The 22327-nt window shown below is 31.9% G+C and overlaps 2 protein-coding genes across 4 annotated transcripts in view; one reads left to right on the top strand and one right to left on the bottom strand.

The window, feature by feature from the left end:
• LOC136977992 (zinc finger CCCH domain-containing protein 11A-like) overlaps window positions 1-2315 on the top strand; it is a 34198-nt gene extending 31883 nt beyond the window's left edge. The window contains exons 12-14 of one of the 2 annotated variants that reach the window (XM_067273618.1): window positions 1206-1370; window positions 1455-1608; window positions 1673-2315. In XM_067273618.1, coding sequence (XP_067129719.1) covers window positions 1206-1370; window positions 1455-1608; window positions 1673-2003 — 650 coding nt within the window. In that variant the 3' untranslated portion in view covers window positions 2004-2315. Of the gene's footprint in view, window positions 1-1205; window positions 1371-1454; window positions 1620-1672 lie in introns of both variants that reach the window. The other variant, XM_067273619.1, reaches the window with a different exon arrangement.
• On the bottom strand, window positions 1143-19972 carry MED18 (mediator complex subunit 18). Of its 2 annotated transcripts, none has more exons than XM_067273620.1 (7): window positions 19586-19972; window positions 12093-12159; window positions 11908-12030; window positions 11766-11844; window positions 11594-11680; window positions 5422-5467; window positions 1143-2390 (listed from the first exon to the last, which is right to left on the bottom strand). In XM_067273620.1, the coding sequence occupies exons 1-7, from the start codon at window positions 19764-19766 to the stop codon at window positions 2224-2226; spliced, it is 750 nt and encodes a 249-aa protein (XP_067129721.1). In that variant the 5' UTR covers window positions 19767-19972; the 3' UTR covers window positions 1143-2223. The 2 variants fall into 2 exon arrangements, with proteins under 2 accessions (XP_067129721.1, XP_067129722.1); XM_067273621.1 differs by having other exon boundaries at window positions 2262-2397; window positions 5421-5467; window positions 19586-19969.
• Between the last annotated feature and the right edge of the window lie 2355 nt (window positions 19973-22327).

Here is a 22327-nt window from a genome sequence, read left to right as displayed (position 1 = left end):
TGGATAAAAACAAAACACTATCTGGAGAGTGGTGACTCAAATGTAATTATGGTTGCATATGTAGTGGGCTACATCTTGCTGCTGCGATAATTGAATTTGGAGTGCAATAATTGGAATTTGGTATCAAATTATTCCTGTAGTTCTTTTTGATTTATTGCAGTTTATATCTTGATTTTGAAGTACAGTGGTGCCTCGTACTTCAAACTTAGTTCATTCCTGAAGGACATTCAAACTCCAAATTGTTTGAAGTCCAAATCAAAAAGTTTATCAAAATTGGTATTGTTTGGGGTCTGGAAATGGATTAATTTATGTGAATTTTCTGTTTTAAGGCCTAACTAATGAAAACCCGAAAACTATAAATAAAATATGTAAATTACAGTGTGCACCATCAATAAATGCAAGACTTCTGCATATTAACATAGACGTGTGATACAATTATCACAGTTGTGAAGTCTAACATATAGAAGTGAGAGATTTTTTTTTTCTTTGTTTAGAAGCTTGCTTTAAAAACATGAAGTTGTAATATCTTTAGATAAAAAGCATGTTGGGCATATTATGCTTTGTTTCGAAAAGGATATAACTCCATACAAACAGTAATGTGTATGGGGAAGATGCTCCTAAACTTCATTGTCAAATGTGGTTTGAAAAGTTCCATTTGGGGAATTTTGTTATATTTAGTTATCATTGATTCATATTTAGAACACTTCTAAGAATTCTTTTAAATTTAAACATGATCCTAAGGATGGCTATTAAGTTAGCCAAAAATGTTTGTTAAATAAAATATTATTGCTGGAACAGGCTAGAACTCTAAAAATTCTAGTGCATTAATATCACAAATTTTTAAACTCAAGACTATGTCTGAAAAAATATCAAAGTATTGCAAAATTTGTCTGAAAATTTTCTTCTGTGATACAACTAATGTCCATTTCCAATGTGTGTGTATATATTTATGCAACTAATCTAATCTAGCTACAATATTTATCTGAAAAAATATTAAATTATAGTCTTAAATATTGTAGCTAGATTAGATTGGAAATGGACATATTTATGCAACTAATGTGTGTGTATGTTAGTTATTCACATTTTCTTCTGTGATACAAGTGTTTTGAATATAAAAAATGTTTGTTAAATAATTTTGCATATTTTAATTGATCCTACTATATTTAATCTGAAGTTTTATTATAAATATACAAATTTATTTTCAGCACAAGATGGAACAGTTGATTCTACTGAAAACACTGTTGTTGAATCTTCTTCCAATTCAGAAAGTAAACAGGATTCTTCTACCAAGAAACATGAAACAGGAAAAACAATTGCAAAAAGAAAAATCATCAGGCGGCCTTTGTTTTCTTCAAAAAGAAATGATTCCAGTAATCATTTAATACTTCAGTTGTAATAAATGTAATAAAATTATATTCTAAAAAACTGATGGCTTTGTTTTATCTTTTGAACAGCACCAGATTCCAGTAGAGAGAAATCTGAAATTGCATTAATGATGTCCAGTAAAGATGATTCGAATGGGGTGGAGGATACCGTCAACATGGCGGTAACCCACGAACACCCTGCCGTTTCGAGTTCGTTGGACATGCCGAATTTGAAAGAGAAAAGGTAAACAAAATGTTGTAAATGTTTTTAAATTTAAAGATTTTAGATCAAAATTCTGTATTCACAGATTAGATCAAGAATATATAGAATTAGATTCTGAATGTCATAGTGGCAAAGGATTTCAGGAAGAATCTGAGAAAAAACTATCGCACCCAGAACAAAAATCCACGATTAGCAATGATCACAATACAAAGGACAGTTGTATTATTTCCGAACATAAATTACAAGAACAGACTAAAAGGAAAACGGATAATTCTGCTTCCGGGATGAATGACGACTTAGACGAACTGTTATTGGATAATGACGAGGGAGATTTAATACTCTATCCAGAAGACAACATGGAAAAAGGAGACGAAGAGTTGTTACAAGAATTAGAAAAAATTATCAATAGTAGTTAATTATGGAAACTTTTATAGTCACGTTCTTTCATGCACGTTGGCAACATTCTTCACATCTTTAAAACCAGAAATGCTTGATTTGCCCACTTCAAAACATTGTGGAGATAAATTTTAGATTCATGTACACTATGTATATATTTCAAATTAGTAGTAATACATTTTTTTTTTTTATTAAAAAATGAAAATTTGTAAAAAAAATTTACATAAAGATACCTTTCACCTATATTTTATATGGGGAGAAAGAAGCATTATGTACTTGTGAAAAGTGATCATCTAAAAAAAGAAATACAAGAAAATATTTTAAAATACAAATATCTGAATCCTGTTTGCTTTTCTTTGGGAAGAATTTTACATATGCAGTCTTCGATGATCTATCTTTTCCAGTTGTACAAGCTTAAGATTTGTTAAGGAATATCCCTTACAGTGAAAAATGATCAAATATGCAATAGTTTCATCATACTTTGATGTCTAGCTGCTTCCCCTTAGAACTGAGTCATAATTGGGCTGGATCCAGCGACAAAAAGAAAAATTCGTTAGAATGGAAAAAGTTTGTGAAAATCAAATGAATTTTGTTCAGAATACTTTTTACAATTTTCACTAAGGACTCAGTGTTGCACAGATTAGTACATACATAGGTTTGCAGTCAGACATCAAAGAAAATGACTGAAATGTTATGTTGGTTACCACTTTTTATTTAGAGCCAATTATATCAAAGTACTATGGGAAAAACATTGACATTTACACTTGCTACTCACCTGTACAGAAAATTTAAATGTCATCTTGTCTGTAATAACATAACATAAACAAAAAAAAAACTACCTATTTTGAAATAAATAGTTTACTAAATTTAATAAAGTTGCACTCTGAAAAATTTTATTATTTTCAGATAAAATATGAGGAGTTGCAATATAAAAGTATATAGACTAAAAATCCACAGTTTTGGCAGGCATTTTGGTATTTTTTTAAAAATAAATCAAAATGTGCTGTGTAAATTGTTGCTATGACAACTTGAATAAAATGAAATAGCTTAATGAAGAGCAAAGAATTGTAGCTGAAAACTTTTACAAACAAAAGGAAAGGGGGGAGGTTTCACAGCTAAGCATTTTGTGGATATGGGATGGCAAGAAGGGCAGTTTACACAAAAGTTGAAAAGTGGTAAGAATGTTGCTAGATGTCCAGGGACTAGATGAAAGAAAATTAGTGATTGTCTATCATTTTATCTTTCTATTGACACTTTCTAACTCTTCCAATCACCTAAAAAAGCTTACTGGTGAAATATTTTGAACTTTGACTAGTATGTTTTTAACATGGAATAAACAAAATTTCCTTTGGAATGGAAAATTATGCCAAAAAGAAAAGGGAAAAAAAAATCAACCAAATTGTAAAGAACTGCACAAAAGATGTGCAAGGGAGATTTCAAGATTCAAATGTACTGGATGATGGGAACAACCGGTATTATTGTAAGGATGAGTTGAAGTTGATCCACAGATAGGAAATTTTGCATGGCATTTAAATTTTTAGTGTTTGTTGTTTTGGATTGATTGCTATCCAAACTATCTCAAGCATTCACAACACCCTCTTGCCTCTGCTTCAACAAAGAAACACTTCTACATAAAGGAGTGTATTAAGAACAGGCCGATTCTATTCCTCAAGAAACATTATTCGGATGGCTTCTGGCTGAAGCTGCACATTATGCAACAGATACACTCCATATCCTCTAGCACAGAAACTGTTATGTCAGCAAAAAAAAAAACATTACAAATGTATCTCATCTGTTTCCAATTGAATGATTCTGGTAACATGAAACAAAGTGTATGAAAATGGATTGTCTTCTGAAACATCCCAAATCCAAATTCTGATGGCTGGTGTAAAGACTAAAGTCAGACCAGATGCCATATGAATTTTGTCAATTTCACATTCCTGGATAATCACATTATAAAAATTAAAAAATAGTTTGTTTTTGGTGCAGATTTTTTGTTTACAACCCTTATGATAGTTCCAATTCAAAAGTTAAATGATAAAAGTTTGTCATGGTTGGCAAAATTTTATTTTTAAAGTCACAAATCATCAGGAAAACTCATTTTCTATTAAAATCTTTTAATTTGTGACATTACTAAATTATTATTATGAAATTTTCAATGATTTATGAATTTAAAATATTTTCCTATGCAAACATGAAAATCTTATAGATAAAATTGATAACACTATTTAATATATAAAATCAGTATCTTCAGTCTGACCTAGACCAGGGGTCGGCAGTTTGTCAAGTGAGATGAGCCAAATTGTCATGGAAACAAGATACCAAAAGTACCAGAGAGCTGCACCAAGGCTTAACTGCTTGGCCGATCGCCAACCGTGTTGAAGGACGCCCCCTAGTGCACGTTACAGGCATTCCGTGACAATAATAAATTTCTATTACAAATATATTGAATTATTTATATTATTGGCTATTGGCCAAATGAATAATAACAATTTATGCTGTTAATGTAAATAATAATTTATATTGTTAACTTAAATGTGCGAAATACGACACACGACGGGTGCCTCTAGTGGCCGTTTTCGGCATAACGTTACACGGACGGACAGACACGCGTTCAATAGGTTATATATATAGATATGCTTTAAATGCTACCACTCGCATGCGATTCATATTGATCAATGTGAGTGGTCTTGTGCAGACGGGCTAAAGAATGGTAGAGAGTATGCCGTACGAGTTGAAGTTTGTTCAGTGGCTCTCTCTCATAAACTCATAAGTTATAAGGCTGCTTGAGATGAGGCGAGATTGGAGTTTATGTCCGCAGAGACGCACTTTCCGACCCCTGACCTAGACTAAAGCCAACTCCCTAATATTTAGAGCCTATTAATGGTTGTCAAATATTTAAGAATAACTTCCAGCAATATTAAATTTAAGCAATAATGTTGCCATGTCTACAGCATTCTGACAACTCCATTACCACAACAAAATTTGTGGAAAACTGAATGAACACATTCTAATTGTACCGTTATTACAGAGATAACATCCATTACTGGTGTTAGGTTTTGGTCATAAGTGAGAGCTAATATCTTGACATCTGGCCATTAAAGTAAGGTATATAAAGACAAATTCTTTAATTCAAAAATTAATTAAAATTCAACAAATTTCAATCAAATATTCCTTCTAGAATGAGTAAATGTTTATAAAGTATTTACAATTTTTTCATATGTTGTTCCCTTGCAAAAAGCTTGTTAAAGAGAAATATTTTCTGCTAAGATTAGTGGTCAAATTCTATGATAACTCAACCTATTTTAGTATGCTAACTATAATAGCACGGTAAAACACTATTGATAACTAGTTTTACAGACATTGACTTTCTTAACTAGAAACTCAACAAACTTTAACAAATAATTTAAAAACAGATATAAAAAATGAAAGGATATGGTTTCAGTTGTTCAGCAAAGGCTTTCATTTCATCAGCAAGAGCATCCTACAATAAAAAATGAAAAATAATTTAATTTTGAAAATATTTGTATTATATTTTTATAATAAAAACTATTTGTTTATAAAACTTGTGAATTCAAAAAGAAAAAATACACATTTCAAAGAACTGTATAACTAATTTATCAATTCTTATTTATTTTCATTTAAGTAGCATGGTCAACACTGTCAAAGTGATGTCTTCCAGTTTTTATTTCTCATCATTTCCACATTGGGAAGAAAACTCTAATTCTGAAAATTTTTTTAAGCTTATAGTGTAATATCTGTATTACTAAATTTTATTAGAAGATATATATATGAAGCATGCAATGCCATAAGGTTGTAAATGCCAAAAAACAAATTTTTCAGGAGAGAGAAAAAACACTTTTTCTAATGAACAAACTTTGTTAAAATAATTTTTCTAGCATTTGATTAATTTATAGTTTGGAATAAAACATTGGGTTTAATTTCAAACACCTACGAATAATAGTAAGGAAACAAAAAAAGTTTAAAAACAGGGTTAGAGCCATAACGTTGTAAATGCCAAAATTGTGCAAGTGCATAAAGTTGTAAATGCCAAAAACGATTGCAGTCATAAAATTAATGTTTCTACAGCTGAAAAACAGTTTTGAATACCAAAAACTTACATTTAAATTATTAAACACAATTTACAAATTCAATATCAATTTTAACATTAAAAACTGACAATAATCTATTAATGACTTGAACTGGGCTGTAATCTTTATCAATAAGGTATTAATTTAGTGTAATAAAAGTTAAAACGTATTTAAAAACTACAAATTTGAAAGATTAATGGAAGTCCAAATATCATTTTGAAATATCAAATAATAAAGTGACAGGTTAACTATTAATAAACTGGCATTTAGTTATCCGGTTCTGCTAGCATCTCCTTGAAATAGGTTTGTGCTATTGGAGTTAAAAATGGTATCATTTTACCAATGTCAGGTTTCTTCTTTTGAGGAATCCCAAAATGGGAGCGAGCAAGAGGAAGTGGAAGATTTTTGAAATCATCAATGCTAACTCCATCTTTCAGCACATTAAGCCCAGTGCACCATCTTGCTGCTTTACCTCCATCTTTAGCAATCATAACTTTACCAAAGTTATTTGATGAGAGTCTAATTTGGGATGCTGTTGAGATTCCCAGGTCTTTTGTATTCAAAAATGCGTGGGCAATCGATTTAAAGTCATGAAATTTCTCAAATACGATGCAGGTAAAAGGGTTTTTGGTCCCTGCACTTTTAATGATGTCCACAAGATCCTTTAGTGTGTAGGCTTTGCATTTTTTCCTCTGTTTTTCAATTAGAGCAAAGTCTCGATCACAGCTGAGAAATGTGTGACCCTTTACAGGGTATTTATGTGTTATTTCTGAAAATACATTATTGGCCAATAACACCAGATACATGGCTATCACGTATTGATTTTTGTTTTGACCAACACCATTGTCTGTCCACAAAGTCAGCTTCTTTCGGTCACCAATAGCAGCCTCAGTAGTAATATAATGGTATATACAGGATGATATTTCCAAAGACCCTCTTCCTCCAAAATTCTCACTCCACAAACACATGCATCCTTTCTCTTTAATTGAATCGTGAATTCCAAGGTTGTAGCATGCCAATTGTTGAGCATAATACATTTCAGTGTGTGTTAATTGTGGTATATACATTTGCTGCTGCAAGTCAAAAGATATAACATACGAATCTGAGGTTTTAGCATTTTTTGTGTCATCAGACATGTCTTTTGTGGTTACTTCAGCTCTGTAATGATGTAATTCCAGTTCTGTTTTTGCTGATGCATCACCAGCTTTTATTCGTATATCAAGGCGGTCACAAGTTGAGCAAGTGTCCATGCGAGGTCTTTGAAAAGACAGATTGAATTTGGTCAGGAAAATTTCATTGTACCATTGTCGAGTAACTGGGGCTTTGCTCCCAGCATACTGTTGACAATATTTCTCAAGGAAGGCTCTATACATTCTGCTAACATTGAGATCAGGTGATAAGTACATTTTATCTGTACTTTTGGCTCGAGCATAATGACTTTCTTCACTTGGAAAACTCTTAATGTGCTGAATTATTTTTTCCGTCCACAACTGCTTTTCAGTACATTTTCGCTGGCCTCCTCTTTGATCAGTAGCATCCATTTTTCCTTCCAAAATCTTTTCTCTAATCAACTGAATTCTTCTTGCAGTAACCCCGAATGTATTACACAAAGTCTTAAGACAAACTCTTATTTCACTTCCACCAGGAAGAAGCAAATGATAACTGAAAGAGTGTTGCCTTCTACTTCCAGAAGGATGGTGGTACTTCCCATATCGTCTTCTTTTTATCATCTGGGGATGAACAAGTCTTTGAAGATAACTCTGTTGCTTATTGTAGTCAGCCAGTTCATAAAATTGTTGGAAGAGTTCCTGACGGTAAGCCAACGTTACGTTTTTGCAAGCGAAGGAACACTTGCATGTCACCTGTAACATAAACAAAAAGTTTGACAAACTTGTTGGAAACAGTCATATACAAGTTGTTCACCCATGCATAGACACAATAACTATCCATATCTTGCAAATCTCAAATCTACATCTATATTTTTGAAGTATTAAGTCTTTTACTTACCCCTGTTGGTGGATCCTTTCTCGGATTAACTTTCTGTGATATGGGAGAAATGTACTCTAAGCCACTATTTTTTTGTTTCTTTCGAATGTTCTTCTTCCATTTTTCTGCACATTTCTTTCTTCTTTTAGGTATTTCATACTTTAAGGAATTCATTTCACTCGTAAAAAACTCACTGCGTTACAAATTGGAATAACAAAATGATGTAAAAGTAAACCGTAACATTTTACGCGCCAAAAGTCACGTGGCTTGCGCTTTGGCGCTTAAAACGTTATGGCTTGCACATAACATCATCTTCAAAATATAGCCACTTAGAGTGCCACAATCGCCACAATATTTTTTTGTAGGAAAAAACATTGCATTTAAAATTCATTTCTTCAATAAAACAAATTTTGAGAAAAATGGCATTTACAACCTTATGGCATTGCACGCTTCATATATATTTTTTTTTTACTTTGCTGATGCAGAAACTACAGGTATCTTCATTCATGTCCATTGTATCGTTCCATTACCAATCCAACCATCTAATTGGGCCTACAATGGTGTGACCAAATGTTAATGGATAAGGCCAGGCTAACTGTGAACATTTCTGAAAACCCAATCCAGATATGAACATGAGTTTGTGCCAGAAAGTCACACCTTAGCTGTCTTGGCTGTCCATATACAATACATAGAATTACAGCTAACTACTCTGGAAATGTCATTATCATCAAAATATTATTTTTCGAGGAGTTTATTTTCAGTTTATTGAAAATCATCATTCTATCAATTATTTGTTTTTTATTAGCATAATTTAATTCATTGTGTTCCTTTGCAATATGTCAAATCAGTCAAATTCTTACCTTAACACAGGGATTGACAACCTTTTTCTATGTAAGGGCCGCATTTCAAAACTTTTGAACTGACGCGGGCTACACACGAGAAAAGAGGGGGGAAAAATGTCGGTAAATCAAAATTCTTTATTCATATATAATTATAAATTAGCATAGCTATATTTAATATAGCTTCTGGCACTAATCTAAACGTAATATATCAGAAATATTTGGTTAAATATTAGTCACTGCTAGCTTTAAATTAGTTTCAATGTATCTGTTAGCTGGTTTCTTGTTTTAATTTTTACTAAATACATTGCAAAAAAACTATTCATAAACATAAGTTGTAGAAAATAACATTTGAATTTTTGTTGAATACTTCCTTAAGCTGGGAAATTAAAATATGAATAAATATATCATGCCACATGGGCCGTAGGTTGCCCATCCCTGCCTTAACAGACGTAGTAAATATCTTTTGAATTTTTTATATATTTCCAAACACAATGCATATTGCATTAATATATATAAAATTTTCAAAATCTGATAAAGGTTATACTTGCTATTTTGATACAATGGCTTTAGTATATACCAAAGAGTACAAAGTCAAATAATATAAATAAACCAAAATGGAAACAAAATTAATAAATATATCAGGAGATTCCATCAAAGTTCAACATTTTTGACTGTGCTTTAAAGGCCATCACCACGAGCAGCTCTAGAATGAATTAAAGCATAACTGAAAATGTTAGTTCTATTAAATTGAACTTTACTGAAATCTTGTGGTGGTGTTTATTATGATGACAGGTTAAATTATAATGGTAAACAAGTTACAAACTACACCACTGTATTATCAGATAAATATTTTGGAATTTAAAATAATTTTAAACATGATGTTTGAATTTATACTGGTCAATAGCCTGACAAAGACCATGATAATTAGTTTCATCTAAATCTGTTTGTACTGGGATATAAAAAAGATTTTATTTTGTTGTTTTATCCTTTCCAGGGATTGTGCAAGAAGAAGTTTAGATGGATTTAAAAATTTAAGAAGAAAAAAAAAATGATGATATGTCAGTTTAAAATGAGACATTTGATTTTTATACTAGATGCATTCAAACAGCACAGTGTGGTTTCATTCTTTCAGTGTTGTACAAATATTACTCCTTTGTTGAGTATCAGAGATTGTTGTTTTGCCAGTCTAAATGGTCTCACACTAATGATCCTTTACAATTTAATGCACCTGCTAACTGTTGAGTGATGGACAAGCACATTTCATGACAATTCGGCAACATGGCAACCCACCTTTCTTCATTATGTAGAGCAATAATCTTAGCATACGTAAGCACTTTTTCTTGGACTGCCAAAAGTGAATTTTTTATGTTTATTTTATTGTAATTTAATTCAAAAATGCCAAATTAAACATTAAATTTCAGAAATTAGCTGTAAATTATTTCAACTTATACCAATTAACTTGTGCTTTGTGTGAAATCTGAGAGGAAGGTGTTATTTTTAAGGTCAGGATAGATAACTAGTTGTTAGTCAGTTTATTTAACATTTAATTTTGTTACATGTTTAATTTTATAGTCACTGTTAAACTTGCATTCTGGTAATCCTGGAGATTTTAGCATGCTGGTCAATCTGCAAAAATACGGTAGAATTGAATTCATTCTAAAATTTTGATTAGTTGATTTTGACTAAACTTTGTCATTTTACATAGCATGAGAGCAGGAAATTAAAAATGTAAAAAAAATTGGGGTCCATGATTTCATTTTCAAGATACAAGATTGCTAGCACAAGTGTAGCCTATATACCTTTAAAATTGTTTCTTATGCCAGCAGTAATGTCACTGCCTCAGTAGCAGCAATTGATTGTCATGTTTGGGGACCATCTATTATTGACTTGCTAGCACTTCAACATAATTCTTAGTTTGTGTTTGGATAGAAAATGAACTGTGCCTAGTAATTTTTCTTGATAATTTTTGTTTTATATAAGATAAATATAACAAGTTCTAATGTGTGTACAAATAAATTTGTTTTGGCTATCAGATTACAGTCATTCTTCCATAAATTACAATAACATGTATATACAATAGTCCTGATTATCTGATGATTTTTGGACCAAGAGTACTTTGTACCAAATACTCAGTGTTATCTGAGTGTTTGATTAACAAAAAATAAGAATATTGTTGTAAAATCAGTTTTATAATGCTAAGAAATTTAAATCATATTCTTTTTTAAAATTCATATTTTTATAAGAAGTTGCCAGAATAAATTGTTAATATTTATAGAGTCCTCTAAGCCAAGATTCACAAATTGAACTATTATACTATATTCCCTTGTCTTTGTTGTCAAAGCACTCTTACACAATTTACCTCAAATATTGTGGAATCTTGATAGATTGTGACTCTATGGAAATTGCCTGATAGACTCCGATAAAAGTCAGTGAGTACATCATGCAGATTATATAGTCAGTGAGTCTATGATTCAAAAATAAATGTTTTAATATATTTACAGAAAACCAAACTGTAAGACTGAAAGAAGACATTGAGTATGCTACCAGAAAAATCCAAAATCTTATATAAAGTAAAATGCAATTATTAACTAAATACTCAATATGACTAATTTTTGAAATATTTTTAAAAATTTTATATTGTTAAAATTGTATGAAGTATTTTGATAAAGTTTAAAATTTGTCTAAGAGTACCTGTCCAGCAGGTGCTACTACACTTAATTCCACTAAGTAAGACTGTGATACTGGCTCAATACTTTCTGGGTTACCTTGTTGTAAAATCTGCAAGATATAAAATCATATTAGTAAAAAAAATAAACTATTAAAATAAAATTCAATATTACAGAATATATAAGAAAATTTTAACCTTGCAAACTTTAGCTACAGTTACTTTCATCCTTCCTTTACGAAACATGTATCCTTTTAGTACAAATTCATAGTCGGCTCTGTAGGAAAATAATTTTGTATAATAGGTAATTTTAAATAATTTAGCAAATTTTTCAAATTACCTAAATCCCAACTCATTCAAGAACTGTACAATATTACTTGAGGTACCTACATCAATACAACTACGAACAAGTGTTGCTCTAGATTTATCTCCAACTTCTGGCTGGCCTACATATCTTGTATGCCTAATAAAATTATTAAAAACCTTTATATTTCTGTATATATTAAATAATATAATACAACTTACCAAGGCATTCCTATGTGATCTAAAGCTTGACGAGTTCGAAGGACAAGAGGTGTACCTGTGGGTCCTCCTAAATTAACAAAGAAAATTTATGTTACTTTTTACAAAAATTATAATATTTATTTAAAGGATATACATTATTATCTGTTTTATTGATTTGTACAGACCCTATATAATCATAGACGTGATTAACATAAGTTTGGATGACATTTTCTGCTTGATCCCATTTTTACGTTAACAACTGTTAATTTTTACAATGTATTTATATAAGAAAAGGTTAAATAAATTATATAAGGACAGGGTTTTGAATTTAAATTATTCTTTTTACATAAAAAATTAACACTGTTAAGATTTAAAATTAGTCAATAGTAAGTTTTCTAATAATTCACACACTGACACTTCCTGTTTGAATTTGACAAAACTTAACCATTGTGTAGAAATGAGGTAAAAATTTGAGTACAAAATATTATGTTCTGCACACAATTTACATTATGCAAGTAAGAAGTTTTAATAAAATCCTGCATTTAAGTTACCACTTCAAGCATTCTTGATATGATGAAAAACTTGATACACACCTAAATTTTAATTATATTTCTTATAATTACCTACAGTACATTTAGTATACATATAACACAGTATAACAGAAAGTGAGTCTAAAGAAATGATATAAAAAAAATAACAAATATACATAGAGTAAATCAGTAAATATATCAATAGCAGGATGTATAAAAATTTGTATAGGAAATACTCCACATTTGTTCAAAATTCAAGAGACAAAATAATGGCAACTTCAAATTATCCAAGATTTGCTTCTGTACAATATGTCAAATGCCATGTAACTGATGTAATTTATTAAACAAGCAGAATATGGCTACATATAAAGAACACTACTTTTGTTAATTAATTATTATTATAAATAAACTGCAGATAAACAGCACATGTCTGGTAGGTTGACATATAGGTTTTATAATAAAATAAAACAAATTCTCAAAATGTAACCCAAATTAATTTTAAAGGAGCCCAAAAAGTAGTAAAGTTGCCCAAATCTAGTATGTCCTACAAATATCTGTCAGCTACTGTAACCCAAACTTACAACCCTGAAACCCAGCCATATTTTATGAGATAAGAGAAAAAGGATAGTTGATGGATAAGTGATTACAGAAAATATGTTACTGCAAAAGCAAAGCCATGTTGACCATATAAGAGTAGTTTCTGGTGTATTACAATAGAGCATCGATTATCCGACCCCCGACCAACCGACACATCAGTTAACCAACCGTGTTCTAGTCGGCAAATTCAAATGTCCGCTAGTGATGTGGCACTACAATATTTGGCTATGTCTTGGCTAATTTAATATTATTTTTGTTACATTTTTGCGTGTTTTAGCTGGCAACACTGGCTCAACCATGAAAGGGAGGCCAGTATTTAAACGATGCTATCCAATTGCGGTTTTTAAAACGTGTGCGAGATTTAGCAGCAAAAAACGAGTGTCAGCTGTGAAGCAAAAGAAAATTTTGGACTTCTTTTTCTAATGTATAGGCCTACTTTATGTAAAATATGTAACCTGAATATATTTTTCAATATATAGTACAGTACTGTATTTGTGCAAAATAAAGAAATAATTTTTAACGATACAATAGCGACAATTATTATTTAAAAAAAAAATTTTGTTAGGTATCAACATAAAGTAGGTTAATAGCGATATACTAATATACTATACTAATAATGTATTTTTTCACACTTTTCAATTATCCGACCAACCGCAGTTTCCAATTGAGTCGGATAATCGATGCTCTACTGTATTCTCTTATAGTATGGAGGCATGTGAACAATCTAAACATACAAGTTAATATATAGACATCACAATATAAAAAACTGACACACAAACTGGAACTGTATACTAAACAAAAAACTAACACCTAAATGCAAATTCCAGCATATAATGAACAAATAAACTTTAAATGTTCATTATATACTGGAATTTGCATTTAGGTGTTAGTTTTTTTGTTTAGATATCATAATTTGGAAAGAATTTTCACTTCAAATCTCAAAATAGGCATACTTCAAACTAACTAAATTCCTTAACAAATAAATCTCTATATCCCCTGCAGGAACAAACACTATATAATTATAAACTAATAGGATTTCAAACTATCAGAGTTTGAATTAAAGAGGATTTCATGTATATATATATATATTTTTTTACTATTTTTGATGATAGCAATCAACTCATTATTACATTATTAATAAAATTAATTATTGTAAACAGTGAAATTAAATTATATGACTTTATAGAATTTATTTAACTGCAACTAACAGCCAAAGCAAACACAAATTAAGCTGAAAAACTTAAATCAATAAACATTTTTATAGAAATATAGTAAATAAATGTAACTCACGTTTATTCAAAATCAGATAGTTTTGTCAGAACAAAATGCCAAAAATGAATCATTTGGAATTTTTATTACAAAAAAACAAGCAAGAACTTTTTACATGTTCTCAAGCTATAAACTGAACTATTTACTCTGTACGTATATTACAAAGATTCATGTGTGTTTAAACAAAACTTTTAGAAAGCAACAAGTGAATTTTACTACTAAAAAATTCATGTGAGGTTGCAGACGAGGTCCGTAAATCACAAAATTCTTGCATTTAAATCATAACAATAGATTATATAGAAAAGAGAGAGAGAGGAAAAAAAAAACTCTTGATCTAGACATCGCGACGCAAAATGTAAACGGGTGTCGGAACACGTGCCAAAACACATGTTAAAAATGATCAGTCTATGTCAAACGGAAGGGTAGAATTCCGACACGAAAGCCCATAAATAAATAGAATTATGACACAAAAGTTCATAAATAGGTGAAATTCTGACTCGAGTGCTCATAAATAGTCGATCTAAGAAGACAACTTCGGAGGGGGGACAGTTTTAATAGATAGAAAAACATCGCGCTTGAATCGTAAAAGTTCCTAGATGACAGAAATCGCAATTAATGGGCTAAATTATGAGTTCGAATCTTGTAAATTTATCAACAATCTCCAAACACAATGGTAAAAAGGCGCCAGATGGACACCCCAAATCAGACCTTTCCCATGACCCGAGTCATCCCGAGTTTCGCCTAGAAACAAAGGAGAGACCAATCGGAAAACAGGAAAGGGGATGAGAGGCCAATCGGAAATTGGAGTAGCAAGCGAAAAACTACAAAAATCAGAATCTCCAAGATCGGGGAGTCTCCTCCGCATCCAGCGAAGAGCCGTGATCTGTGTTGTGTTGTGTCGCCGCCAACAACGTAGGACACCTCAGCACCTCTGCGAGCAGCTGTCCAGCGATCTCATCTCGTCCGCCCCAGGGCTTCGACGGAAGGGAAATCCTCGCCACTCCGAAGGACTGTAGAGAAGTGGACTGTCAATTGTGGATGTAAGCATATATGTTATCCAATAAACAGGTTTCCTTATGTAAAACACTTGTCATCATTTGCCTCCTCCGCCACACCCATATGCAAATGTCCCTTAGGTTTATCCTGACATGGGATTAACAGAGCCCCCTGTTGGCAACCTTACATTCACATTTAACATTAAAATATTCACTTAAGCTATTTAGTTTGCTTTAAGAATAGTATTCAAAAAGTAATATAGTAATTCATTTAACAATGTTCAAATTATATTAAACTTTCCATGATACATCTTAACAAGTATGGAAAGTGAAATACAAAATCATCTGATCACTAATTTATCCTATATATTATTTTATTTGTTCATGTGATATTGTGTAAATGTTGAAACAAAAATATTAACTTTAATTTATTTTTTGTTCTTTGCATTTCGAATCTTATATTGATTTACGATGTTTGATTAAGTTTTGGAGTGCATGCTCATTAGGAATATGAAATCGAACATCTTGTAAAGAACTTCAAAAGTTTAAGAACTAGCTTGCAACGGTTTTGAGTGAATGCCTGAAGGGCGGCCCAGGAGGGGCGTCGAAAATGTTTGCACTTTAGAAATTTTGCTCCGGTTAATTGGTTTCCAGTAAGAAGATTTATATTTCGACCCAGTGTATTAAGGAGCCTTTCAGTTATTTAACATTGAAATATTAAGAGGTCTCTCTCTGTACTAAGATGCCCTTCCACAATATGGTGATTTACAACCAACAGGCAACTTTATTGTATGCTGATTAAGTAAACATCTCTTCAATCTGAAAAATTCTTCATTAGGCTACCTCACAGCCAATTATCAACAGATATAACCTTTAGAAAATTTATTGTATGCATTGGAAATTTAATTAAAATTATGACATCACATACATAAAAAGATGCATTATATAATAATTCAAAAGAATTTTTAAATTTTTGAGACTTTTTGAATTTTCTTAAAAAATGGGAAGCTCTTTGTGAACCAAAACATGTTGGATATATGAGCAAAAATACAGTACATCAGATGGATTAAAAAATCAGAGTGAAAAGTACTTTGTCTGTTTTAGAATATCTATTAAGAGAATTAGGATATATATATTTGATGAGAGCAAAGATTAAGTAAATGTAAGTTGGAAAATCTCTTTAGTATCATTAGGCAATCCAAGGGTTGTAATGACCATACTAATCATGATGAATTTTTAACTATTATGGAATGTTTGTGTTTTTAAAATTTGGCTAAAATATCAAAAAAATGGCAATACTTTTCTCATTATTATTAACTCTTTAATATGTCCAAAAAAAGAATTTATGAAGAATAATCAGTCCAGATTTTTTAAAATTGATAAATTCCTTGAAAATGGAGAATTATTAAAGGCTAATGAATATTTAAAATGTGAGAAACTAGAACATTCAGATATTGTTCATAGACACAATAATTTGCAATTAATTTATTATATTTCTGGATATGTGGTAAGAAAGTGTTTACAGAAAACATCCTGCACTAATTGTAAAAAGAACATTGATGCAAAATCTATTGATGCAACTGATATATATCCAGAATGTGAAGATTTACAAAGGACTTTGATAAAGAAGGATTGATCTATCCTTCAATGCCACTATTCTATCTTATTTGTGACATTGAAAATTCACTTACAGAGTGTATTAGTTTCAATAATTTGCATGAAATATACTTGATATTTTATCTAATTTACGAAATAAAAATATAAGATATATAGGTTGTGATATTTGTAAAATCACTTGAACTGAAAAAATTGTAAGGTTTTACATTATAATGAGAATGCATTTTTGTTTGAAGAAAATACAGAAACATCAGGAAGAAAGAAGAAAGAAACAGCAATATTTAAAAATAAAACATACAAAATATATTCATGTAAAAAAAATTTTAGTCAGAAATAAAATGTTTTCATGTTAATGTGGGTATCAAGTTTTTTAATCCATTGCAATTATAATAATACTGAGTTTGTATTACATAATTAATATGTTAATAAATCAAGTTAATGAATTAATGTTTACTTCAACTGTTTAAATATTGCTATAAAGATGAAACTCTGATATAATTTGAAATAATTTATAAGTTCTATAAAAATAACTTTAATTACATTGAATATAGAACTTATTTTAATTTTATAGAAGTAACTAATTTTGTTTTAAAACTGCAGGACTTCTGATTCCTCTATAATAGCAAACATATAAATAATTCTTCTTCTTGTAGCAAGGATAGGGCTTTAGCTCTATTGCTACGAATGTAAACCTCAGTAGTGACAACTGTGCCATCTAGTCTAAAGCACTTATTTCATAGCATATTTTCAGACACGAATGGCACACTAAATATTCTAGCCACTGTAGTTCCAGTGTGGCTCTAGGTATAATCAAACTGTACAGCACTACAGGATGCAGAGAGAAGATGGGTACAAAATTTAACTACTTATATATTGATTAGGACATGCCAAATCTGTTTGTAGAGTGCAAATACGACTAGAGCCATTACTGGTCCCTAAACACTCAAGATACAAATTATTTGTATACTTCCTTCCATTCTCTGTACACATTTTAATTTTTTCTGAAAATTTTTCCTACTGACAATTAGAAGTCATTAAAACAGTCTCTGACAACTGTTTTTAAGTCTTCAACAGTTTTATGACAGAGAATGAATGATTTTTTCACAATGCCCCAAACTAAATTATCAAGTCTAGAGAAGAAGCTACATCATATCAGGTGTTATTTTATGCCATTTATTTATGTATAGAAAGTATTTAAAAGTAACTTCTTCTCATATCAGATCCACACCTAATCCATTATACACTGGATTTGTCATCATGATATTCTCTGAGAGATTCAGGACATAGACATTTCATAAGGCTGGATAAGCAAGATCTTGATCATTTTTCCAGGCAATATGCCCATTGTCTTGCTTATCTAGGTGTATTAAAAGCTGCTCTATCAAGGTCTTTTTGGAAATGCTTACTGATCAGTCGGTCGATATTGGTGAATGATGTCATTAATAATTAGTTGGTCATTCTCTAACCCATTCTTAAGCAGTGGTCACACCTAGTAATTTCCAGATGTGCAGGCGACCACAACTGCAACAAGCGTCGTCATGGTCACGTTGTTCATTGGTATTGCTCAGAAACATAATCTTATAATAAACCAATAAAATTACAGTAGCTTGTTTTTGACTTCTTTCTTGAGTTTACTAATAGTTTACATTCTACTTCAGAGTATTTACAGAATTTTAGCCACTTTTCTTATTAAAATGCAAGTAGTTCTTTTTCTGCAATAAACAAAAGAAAAAAGGCAATCATTTTATTAGAGCTGGCAAGAATATACAAAGAGAAAAATAACAGAAACCATTCGTGCTGAATTAAAACTTGGTGAAATAAAAATCAATGGGCTAAACAATCATGCTTCGAACAGCTGATGAACGAATTAAGGCTTTTGGATGCTGACCGAAGGTTATCGGGGATATATCCGTACAAATACAAATACCCCAAACTAGTATCCAAGTGTCCAAAAAAACATATTTTAAGGAGGATAACCCTCATAATAGCTAAAAAAGATACACACCTTTGAAGTTCTATTTTACCCAGAGAACATCTTTCACTGACACTTCGTTATTTTCAACATTGCCACCATACGACATGGCACAAAGGCATTTGTCGATTGCACATTTGCAATCAGTGCAAGTAGAACAAACTTTTTGTTTCTAGTTGCAGTCATGCTGGTTTACCAGTTAACGAGAACAGTTGTGGCAGTTGCAGTTGCCTGCACAACTGGAAATTGCAAGGTGTGACCACAGCTTTAAAGATTGGCAAATCTGGTAGCAACCAGTAAATCATCAGAAGCTTTACAGGTAAATTTTTTGAATGGCACCTAGTCTCGACAGGCGAACCAGTAAGCATTTCCAAACAGACTTCCAGACATGCTTATTCTAATAAGCTTTCTTGTTTATTCTAATAAAGCCACTCTAAAAGGCAATGCACCCATAATCTCGTGCATAGGGACTTTATGGACACATTGTGTATTTAATTTAATAGTGAAAATAAGTAAATAAATCTTAAGTCTTACTAATTTGGAAAACAATTTCATAATCGTGAAAAGTTTCGGGAGTAGTATCAGCATTATCGCAAAGACCTCTCAAACGATGGAGGAGAACTTCGCAAGAAGTGTCCATAATGCTTCCTTGCAATAAATATTCTTGCTGTTGAGCTATAGGAACATTTCTTCGTACTGATGCAATCGATTCCATCCTTTTCACGACAAACAATACACCAAACTAACTAAAAACTGTAAACACAATGGTTTAAAATTAAATGTTTAATTTAAATCAGATTTCTCCAGCTGTAGTCACATAAGAACGGAATTTTGAAAATCAGTTCCCTCTAAAAATTAGTATTAATATTTAAAACAAAGGTAAGCGTGATAGTCTTGCCATATTAGTTGTTTTTATAGTTATGATAATGGCCACTAGAGGCGGCAGTTATGTTTCTTTAGCTCAAGTTGCCAACCAAACGAGAGAAAATTATCTGCTTGAAACTATTGTATTTTACTTAAGGAGATTTCCTGCCTATAAGTTAAAGAACATAATGGCGGTGACCAAACCCTAAACACCGGAGTTCGATCGGGGTTCGCGCCTCACTCGGACGAGCTGGCAGCGGGAGTTTTTTCCGGGTTTTCCTCCTTGCCAATGACGCTTGAATAGGGGCCAGCTTCCCCCAAGTCCTCCTGGAAGGCAATCCTATCTCCCCCTCTCTCGGTGGCCGTCTCCTATAAGGTCGGCTTTGGTCGCGTCCGTGACCTCTCTTCTGTCTTCCCGGATTGGCTGTCTTCTATAAGGCCGACTCTTCGGTCGCTGGGCGATCCTCCCTCTCTTGCTCTTCCGGATAGTAATAGTATAAACGAATAGCAATAAACTCCTCTATCAGTCAAAGTCAAGTCAATTAGAATTAGAGTAAGTTAAAGAACAATAAATATTGTTTTCAACAATAAACAAAAAAAAAACTTATTTTCAGGCAAGCTATGACAACCTAAAGTTATCTTCGTTTACTCAAAACATTAAAAAAACAACATTTTCTGCCACGTGTCAACAACTCTGCTGATTAACTAAATATGACAGAATCCGAACTTTCTTTATTCACTCAACATGCTGCTGTTTTCACAGGTTCTGTCACTTGCAGCAAATGTTAAAAAAAAAAAACGTTTGTCCCATACTAGCCGCTGTCCCATACTACCCGACCTTCCCCTATAGCAGTTAACAGTCTCGAAAAATCTGAAAAATCGCATATGTAAGTCTGAAAATGCATATGCAAAACTTCGATGCAAACTTGAGCTTATCGAATTGAATTACGGTCCCTGAAATAATTGTCCAAATACGATAATTATCGAACAGATGACAACACTGCTTTAGCTGTTTTGTTCATGTTACAGTAGAGAGTCGTTAATCGGAACACTGGTAATCGGAATCGCCGGTAATCGGCACGATTTTCAGTCGGACTGTGTCGTGCTGAATCGAACGTTTTTGATACTAAATTTACTTCTAAAGTGTAATTTTTATGTTTTTTATATTCTTCAATATATTTATTTTGTTTGTACAAAATGCAGAAATAATTTTTAACGATACGATAGCCTCGATTATTATTATAAAAATTTTCGTTAGGCTTAAAATCGACGGAAATTCAACACGAAGCGACACGCAACGGAGAAAAATTCAACACAAAGCGACACGCAACGGAGAAAAATTTGAACATCGGACAGGTTAATGTATTTTTTCGTACATAATGGGTAATCGGAACAAATGACTAATCGGAACAACCCCAGTCCCCAATTGATTCCGATTTTCGACTCTCTACTGTAATTCATTTACTTTTTCTAATTTTAAATTAATAGATCTTAATATTATATATAAAATATTTTTCGGTAGGAATCCATCTAGATATGTCGGGCCCGTCCCTCATCACCAGACCACCATCATTGTAGGGCTACCGAATCTGTAATGGACTTGCTAAAAAAAGACTTAGTGCCCATAGGGCGAAAAGTTAAAAAAGAAGAAGAAAACAAATACAGCATAATGTGTTATTTAAATTTTTAAGCATATAATATGATTTTCATTATTTCTATAAAAGACGAGATTTCAAAATTACATAAAATAAAACTGTTTAAATCATGAGAGTCTGTACATAGAGGCCGGATGGCCGAGCGGTCAAGGTGGCGGCCTACCGCTCTAGGGAACCCAAAATCGAGTCGGACGGGTCGTATATTCCCTAGGAATTTTTCGGGGGTGGCCCGTCCGGATATGTGGATATGTTGGACCCATCCCTCACCACCAGGCCGCCCCATTGTGGGCCTGGCCGAACCTATAATGGGCTTGCTATAAGGCAAGCCCATTATAGGTTCGGCGGTGCCCACAGGGCGGAGAGAGCAAAAGAAAAAAAAAAACAAAAACAAAAGTACATACAGATTATTAAAAAAAAAAAATGGTTTGGATTGATGGAGTAGGGGTAATGTAACACATGCGGTCCTCCAGAAGACATTCTCTTGACAATGATCTGGCAAGGGGTGTCTCCAGGAGAACTTCTATGGGAGTGAGTCGGGTCGCTATTTAGGTGTTAAACATAAAAAATCCTAAAACGCTGAGCTTGATCATTGGTTTTTGCAAAAATGTGTAAACACTTCAATTAATCCAAATTCAAACAGTTAGAATAATATAACATTTAGAGTTGAGACAAGCAATTGAAAGGTGTGCTACATTCTTTGCAACTACTTGACGAATATTTCCGTATCACTTATTCAAGGATGTCAACAATTCATGGA

Source organism: Centruroides vittatus, unplaced genomic scaffold (assembly GCF_030686945.1).
Source record: "Centruroides vittatus isolate TY-2023 unplaced genomic scaffold, ASM3068694v2 contig_484, whole genome shotgun sequence".
NCBI lineage: Eukaryota > Metazoa > Arthropoda > Arachnida > Scorpiones > Buthidae > Centruroides > Centruroides vittatus.
The sequence above is the reverse complement of the archived record's forward strand: the minus strand, read 5'-3'. Positions and strand labels throughout refer to the sequence as shown.